The sequence below is a fragment of the Capsicum annuum genome, chromosome 9, assembly GCF_002878395.1.
Source record: "Capsicum annuum cultivar UCD-10X-F1 chromosome 9, UCD10Xv1.1, whole genome shotgun sequence".
NCBI lineage: Eukaryota > Viridiplantae > Streptophyta > Magnoliopsida > Solanales > Solanaceae > Capsicum > Capsicum annuum.
The window spans coordinates 112812369-112820835 of record NC_061119.1 but is presented as its reverse complement, the minus strand read 5'-3'; the positions used below and the strand labels follow the sequence as shown (position 1 = coordinate 112820835).

The 8467-nt window shown below is 36.2% G+C and overlaps 1 protein-coding gene across 1 annotated transcript; it reads left to right on the top strand.

Moving 5' to 3' along the window:
* Positions 1–2415: 2415 nt before the first annotated feature.
* LOC107859686 (adenine DNA glycosylase) lies at positions 2416–5179 on the top strand (the record flags this gene model as incomplete). Its single annotated transcript, XM_047396933.1, is given in 6 exon segments — positions 2416–2535; positions 2611–2708; positions 2981–3519; positions 3626–3732; positions 4340–4475; positions 4809–5179. Coding segments are annotated over 5 exon segments (948 nt in total), but the record flags the coding sequence as incomplete, so codon positions are not given.
* Positions 5180–8467: the final 3288 nt, after the last annotated feature.

Below are 8467 nucleotides of genomic sequence, written 5' to 3'. Positions count from 1 at the left end.
ATGGAGCGAAAACTAAGGTGAGGACGGCGGGAGGAGACTCAGAGCATTTCACTGTCCTGACAGGGTTGCATCAGGGATCTACTCTTAGTCCCTTTTTGTTTGCGTTGGTGATGGATGTGTTGATGCGGCGTATTCAAGGGGAGGTGCCGTGGTGTATGCTTTTTGCAGACGATGTAGTTCTGATGAGACTCGAGGGGGTGTAAGTGACAAATTAGAGGTGTGGAGGCAAACCCTTGAGTCTAAAGGGTTCAGGGTGAGCAGAAGCAAGACAGAGTATGTGGAATGCAAGTTTAATGACGTGAGGCGGGAGAATGAGGTAGTAGTGAAGCTGGAATCACAGGAGGTATGTAAGAGGGAGAGTTTCAAGTATCTCGGGTCCGTGATCCAGAGTAACGGTGAGATTGACGAGGATGTCTCGCACCGTATTGGGGCGGGATGGATGAAGTGGAAGCTCGCGTTGGGGGTGCTGTGTGATAAGAAGGTGCCGTCCAAGCTTAAAGGCAAATTCTACAGGGCGGTAGTCCGTCCGGCCATGTTGTATGGAGCGGAGTGTTGGCCAGTTAAGAACTCCCACATCCAAAAAATGAGGGTGATAGAAATGCGGATGTTGCGCTGGATGTGTGGACTGACTAGAGGGGATAGAGTTCGGAACGAGACTATCCGGGAGAAGGTTGGTGTGACTCCAGTGGAGTGCAAGATGCGGAAAGCTCGATTGAGATGGTTCGGACACGTGAAGAGGAGGGGCAGGGATGCCCCGGTCCGTAGGTGTGAGAGGCTAGCGTTGGATGGTTTTAGGCAGGGTAGGGGTAGGCCGAAGAAGTACTGGGGTGAGGTGATTAGGCGGGACATGGAGCAGTTACAGCTCACCGAGGACATGACCCTAGATAGGAAGGTCTGGAGGACGCGAATTAGGGCAGAGGACTAGGGCCAGTTTGAGTCGCTAGTGTAGGGAATTACTTGGTGGGGGTTTTATTCCTGTTATGAGTCCGTGTTCCATGTTTTATTACGAATCTGTGTGCTTTCCTCTGTTTTATATTACTTATGGGTGCCGTATTTATGTTATGTAATCTTGTGCTGTGCTTTACTATGTGTTTGTGTGGTATCTCGTGCCTTGAGCCGGGGGTCTATCGGAAACAGCCTTTCTACTTCTTCAGAGGTAGAGGTATGGACTGCGTACATCTTACCCCCCAGACCCCACTAGGTGGGAATACACTGAGTTTGTTGTTGTTGTATTAAAATTTTCTTATTCTAAGGCTTTTATCTTAAACTAATGGAACAAGTATTAGTTGTCATTAATTTTGACGACTTCTAATAAGAAAAGGGTTTACCATAAATATATATTAATTAATTATTAACTTTTAAAAATTAGAAAAAAATAGTGAAAAAATGATTTTGTCTAAAGCGAAAATTTATAATGAAGGACAAAAAGTTCAAACAACATTTCTAAGGCCCTTCACACTTTTAATATATTATAGATATAGATTATAGATATAAATATAGATTATAAATATAAATATAGATCTAGATATTGGGCTTTGTATTAATTTGTTATTAATGAAAAAATACTATAATTAAGGGTCCAAGAATATATATCTATTTTCTGAATATAAAAAAATAATAAAAGTAATTAGAAAGTAGATTATAAGTAATATTTTTTTACGTATAAAAAATTAAAATTATATATGTATTACGTCGGTTCGGTTTGGGTTCGGTGTGATTTTATTTTTTCTAATACCAAACCAAACCAAGAATGATCGGTTTTTTTTTGCCAACACCAAACCAATCAAACCAAACATAAGTCGGTTTTTTTCCTCGGTTTGGTTTGATTCATCGGTTCGGGTTGACTTAACGGTTCGGTTTGTACACCCCTAAGTGTGAGTTTTAGAGAACCCTAGTGCATTGAAAAAATGAATATTTTTAGTATTGGACCAAAGGGAGCACAAATAGATACAAAGGATTTATATAGCTGATGTCACCTAGTTTGGGATTGAGGTATAGTTGGTTGATATAGCTGTGCAATCAAAGAGCAGTGCCACTTAGAATTAGACACTTTATAGGAGCAGCATACTGTTTATTAACTGGATAGAACATATTCCTACAGTGGAACTCAGCACTTATCCAACTATGTAGTTCTTCTAGTTGCCAAGTGACAATTGATTAGCTAAAGGCGAAGAGTCTAAATTCTGTTTCATTAAATTTTTGCAGACTAAGAGATTGAAGTATCAAATTGTTTGCAGACTAAGAAACTACAGTTTGTAATTGACTTAAAATTTACTGCTAAGATGCTGCAAATTAGCAAACTGCAGGTTGTAATCAACTTAAAATTTACTGCTAAGATGTTGCAAATAGCATTCTTAGCTCTACTGAAGTGTTTGTTGTTGTATTTGCTTATTATAAATATCTGTGTTTTTGCAGGGTGCAAAAGAGGTGGTTGAAGGAGGAGGTAGGTTTCCAGAGACTGTTTCAGATCTTCGCAAGATCAAAGGAATTGGTGAATACACTGCCGGTGCTATTGCATCAATTGCCTTCAGAAAGGTCAATAGGTTCTGCAAACTTTTGTCGCACTAATACACTTTTCCTTTTCTCACATTTTCTAAGTTATTACTGTAGGCAGTGCCTGTTGTTGATGGAAATGTCGTGAGGGTTATTTCTAGGCTTAAGACCATATCAGCGAATCCGAAAGACGCAGCGACAGTTAAGAGTTTTTGGTGAGTCTTTGTGATGTATAAAGCAGATTTTGTTGCTTTCTTACTGTGATAGTTAGTAATTAACTTTGAAGAACAATACACTATAGAGAGTTGCATCATTCTACTTATCTTTTCTTTCTATTTCATATCAAATATATTCAGAGAAAGATATAAATTACTATCTTGCTTAAGAAGTTTTCATGCCAGATACTAGTAATCACACTTTCAGATATTACTTTATTTCTGAATGAGTTTTTCATCCTGTGTCGTGGTATATTTTCTTTTTGAATTAGGAAACTTGCAGGGCAATTAGTTGATCCTTGTAGGCCTGGAGATTTCAACCAAGCTCTTATGGAACTTGGGGCTACGTTATGCTCTCTTTCGAATCCTGGTTGTGCTGCATGCCCGATCTCTGCTCAATGTCATGTTTTATCACTCTCTGGGGAGAACGAGTTAGTTCATGTTACAGATTACCCAACAAAAGTTGTGAAGGCCAAACAAAGGCATGAGTTTTCCGCTGTTAGTGTCGTAGAGATACTGAATTGCCAGGAAACAATGGGACCTCAATCCAGCAGCAAATATATTCTTGTAAAAAGACCAAACAAAGGTCTACTTGCCGGCCTCTGGGAGTTTCCATCAGTTCTCTTGGAGAAGGAAGCAGACTTGACCTCGAGAAGAAAAGCAGTTGATAACTATTTACAGTCATCATTCAATCTAGATCTTAAAGAGTCCACTCGAATAGTTTCACGAGAAAATATTGGAGAATGTGTCCACGTCTTCAGTCATATACGCCTCAAGATGTACGTGGAGTTATTGGTCTTACATGCAAAAGGTTCATTCTATGTGTTGGCTTACTATCTCACGATAATTGATTCAAGTGCTTAGAATGTAGCAACTTTTTATATACTTAACTGCATGTGCTTTCTTTTGAAATGTAGGAAATAGAAGCATCGACTACAAAAAGCAGGGCAAAGAAAGTATTACATGGAAGTATGTTGATAACGAAAACCTTGGTAACATGGGATTAACATCTGGAGTAAGAAAGGTACCGCTGAAAATCAACGGATGCTGGGTTTACCGGCCTTCCAGTGTAGTTGAATGCTATAGTGAAAAAATGTGATGGATCATATATGTTAGTTGTAAATAAGGAAATAAGAACTCTGACACAGCAAATATCTTTCTGACTGCTGCATAATGACTTATAATTCATATCTTAAGTTGAATATTCTTCCTTAATGTATAATGCACTCATCAAGATCTTTACCTGTGGAACGTGTAAATATATCTCCAAGTAGTCATTATAAAGTGATTGTTATATGAAATTATTTTGTTACTTTGTGCTTAGCTCATGTGTGACTGTTTACCAGATGTTCAAATTCTTACATTGTGCAACATAGTTAGCAAGAATAGAAAATAACGTTAATATTGTGTTCAGATGTTCAACATTAGTTTCTCCTATTACCATCTGAGACTTGTATTCGAACACTTAATTCAATGGTCAACGTTGCAACCAAGAGTTATTATTTGTGGGATGTCCTGTCTATAAAGAATCTCTTGATCAATAAACCGACTTTCCTGCTGCTTTCATATTGGTTGAATATCTAACTGGGAATGATGAACCGATGATGACCAACAGTTTTCTTCTAATGCAGGTTTATACCATGGTACAGAAACACAAGCAAACTGAACAGAGTACCATCCCGGGAAGGAGGAGGAAGACAGCAGTAAGAAGATAGAGATGGTACTGGCTGAGTGGCTGTGCCAGCAATACCTTAACTGACTATGCAGGTACTTCTCTAAATTCTGCCGTCATTTTCTACGTGATTCCTCCTGATGTAAGATTATGTGTAAGGTCTCTTTATTTTCTGATTGAGTTTTTATTTGTTTCAACTATTATTGAACTTCCTGGTGATGTCTGTTGTTTCATAAACACCCACCCTATTTTGAAGAGAGTTTCTCCTTTTAAGATTTCCAGCCAAGGAAATGTGTTGATGGGTTAGAATGATAACATACACTGTCTTTTTAAGAATTGAATTGCTCCCTCTAGTATCCCTATTAAAAGGTTAAGAGAATACATGCTCATAATTCATAGCTACAATAAATGATCTTATTTGGTTTCAGGAAACATTCAAGGTTCCCGTAGTAACTGGAAATTTAGCCATGGAAGACATTATTGTGCAGCTGTTTAGTTTTTGTATCTTATTGGCATATGTTTCCAAGCTCGTCTGCTTTATTAAGCAGATGCATTGGATTCTGTACTTAGGGAATTGAAGCGGATGTGGGAGCAGTGCCAGCTGTTCCAGGAATCTAATGGTTGTAAAATAGTCTGTGCACCCGGGCACAGGCATAAATTTTGGAGCGTTAACTCCTTCGTTCCTTTTCCCCGTTTTGGTTGGTTCTCTTCTTTCTGATGTAAGTAATGATAATCAGACTTGATTGACGAAGTTTCATCTTTTATGAGATGATTATATCTCCTGCATTCTTTTTTTAAATTTATTTGGGTAAAATGAATAACTATATTTGATTCCAAACACAAACAGAATTCGAACAGTGATTAAAGAACTCCAAGTAACTGAGTTCATTTTTTATGGCCGTCGGTTTTCACTGCTTTTTGAGGAATTTCAATTTTAAAGAGTATCCCGAAGAGCGCTTATCATAACTGGAGATTATAAAAAATAATAATGTTCCTCTTTTTTTTTTTTTTTTTTTTAAAATTAAATAGATTAACTGAAATTTTTTAATTTACATGTTGGTGTAAGTGTTAGTAAATATTGAAGAATCATGGAAACTCTCTAGCTTGAGGCATGTGTATTGGTACTGTCCTTAAAGATATTTCACTTGTTAAAGTGTATCTTTCAGGATTCAATAAGCGTAATAAACTTGAGTGTGAATGAAGGGTAAGGATGTTGTTGGGTGGTTAAAGTGCCTTTTTAACCATGATTTGCCTAGCATTGATAATTGTAAAGGTCTACTACATGATTTGCCTATGTATGCTAGACCTAAATGTTTGAGGAAGACTAAAAGTGTTCATTGATGTTTGATTTTGCCTGATGATCAGAGTGTACAAATAAGTGTTTGAGCATCTGCTGCATAATTCGCCTAAGCTACAAATAAGTGTTTGAGCATCTGCTGCATAATTCGCCTAAGTATGCTAGACCTGAATATAAATTCCGATCCATATATAGTGATCATTTCCTTAATTCCTTTCCCTTCCTTCTACTCACCCTACTACAGTTTTGTGTATACTTCAAGATTTTTTAAATAACTAAGAACAATCAAATATCATTTGAAATTTGGACAAGGAAGATTAAAAGTGTCCGTTGATGTTTGATTTCACCTGATAATCGGAGTGTAAAGACAAGTGTTTCGATTAACTTTCATACTTTTACGTTTATGGGATTTGGTCCTAGATTAGCAGGTGAGATATATATAATAACTAAATAGTAGTGTTATGTGGGTAATGGGAAAAAGAGAATGCAGGTAGCATACTGGAGTCAAGTGGGCTGCCATAATGGCGAACATCCCGTAGGCGGCTCTGCTATAGCGGAAAGCTCCTACTGTAGTGAGGCATTTATAGCTGGGTGTCGCTATAGGAGGAACCTAGCACCTGCCCTATTTTCCCCATGTTTGTGCGCTCTTCCCTAACCATTTTGAAAATAATCGTAGAGATGCAATGATCTCAGCAATCTAGTTTGTCACACTATTAAAAAAAACGAGAAAACCGACCACAGATGGTCGGTTTTATCCAATTTCCTACCAAAAAAATGACCAAAAAACGTGGTCGGAAAAATAGTGACGGCTAGTGGTCGGTTTTAAAAAAAAATATTTATATTTTTAAAAAATTTATTATAATATTTTTAAAATTTTAAAAATAATTTTTGATTAAAAAAATCGACCACATGTGGTCGGTATTTTATTAAATTAATTAATTAATTTAATAGAAAACCGACCACACATGGTTGGTTTTTATAAATTAAATATTTAATTTAACAAAAAACCGACCACATGTAGTCGGTTTTTTTATCAAATTAATTAATTGATTTAATAGAAAACCGACCACTTGTGGTAGGTTTTTTATTAAATTAATTTATTAATTTAATTAAAAACCTACCACTTGTGGTAGATTTTTTATTTAATTAATTAATTAATTTAATTAAAAACCTACCACAAGTGGTCGGTTTTCTGAGGTTAAATATAAAAAAACTGACCACTTGTGGTTGGTGTTTTTGGAAATTTAAAAATAAAAATAAAAACTGAACATCTAAATACAACATTTCTAACAGTACCACCAAATGAAAATCCAAATACAACATTTCCAACAACAAAAACCCAAATATAAATACTTTCATAAGTGTACAAGACATATAAAATATATGTGCAACAAAAGTTTGTATGAAAAAACTACCACAATAGTTTGAAACAGCAAAATGTTCAAATTTAAAGTAGAAGACATACAAAAATCTCAAAACTAAAAGTCATCATCATCTTCGAATTCGTCCTCGTCTTCCGTATCACCATCCATGCCGAAATCATCCATGGGGATAGACCTTTAGCTACTCGAACTGCATCCCCAGGACACGGAGGAATAACTTCTTGCGTCTGAAAGAAACAGCTGAAACTGCAGCATGCTTATTTGTTATGTTGCCTCCTCCGTCTTCTTTTGCCTCGCAATCTGTTCAGCATACCTCTCTCTCTGTTCAGCGAGCTCTGTGCTTAAGCAATTTCAACAAATCAAGTCACCAACAACATCACCTTCTAAACACTAATTCACTATTGAAGTCACCGACACTTAAGCATTTTCAACAAATAAAGTAACCAACAACACCACCTTCTAAACAAAAGTTCACTTTTAAGGTCACCAACACTTAAGCATTTTCAAAAAATAAAGTAACCAACAGCATCACCTTCTAAACAAAAGTTTCCTTTTAAATTCACCGGCACTTAAGCATTTTCAACAAATAAAGTAACCAACAACGTCACCTTCCAAACAAAAGTTCACTATTAAAGTCACCAGCACTTAAGCATTTTAAACAAATGAAATCACCAACAACATCACCTCATAAATACTAGTTCACTATTAAAGTCACCAAAACTTAAGGTTTTTCAACTAACAAAGGCACAAATGAAACTAATTCACTATTAAAGTCACCAAAACTTAAGCATTTTCAACAAATAAAGTCACCAACAGCATCACCTTCAAAACACTAATTCACTATTAAAGTCACCGGTACTTAAGCATTTTCAACAAATACAGTAACCAACACCATCACCTTCTAAATAAAAGTTAACTATTAAAGTGACCGGCACTTAAAGCATTTTCAACAAATAAAGTCAACCACAACATCACCACCTAAACACTAATTCACTATTAAAGTCACCGGCACTTAAGTATTTTCAACAAATAAAGTCACCAACAACATCACCTTATAAACACCGATTCACTATTAAAGTCACCGGCACTTAAGCATTCTCAACAAATAAAGTAACCAACAACATCACCTTCGAAACAAAAGTTCACTATTAAAGTCACCGGCACTTAAGCATTTTCAACAAATAAAGTCACCAACAAAATCACCTCCTAAACACTAATTCACTATTAAAGTCATCGGCACTTAAGAATTTTTAACAAATAAAGTCACCTACAACAACACCTTCTAAACACTAATTCACAATTAAAGTCACCTGCACTTAAGCATTTTAAATAAATAAAGAAACCAACAAAATCACCTTCTAAACAAAAGTTCACATTTAAAGTCACCGGCACTTAAGCATTTTCAACA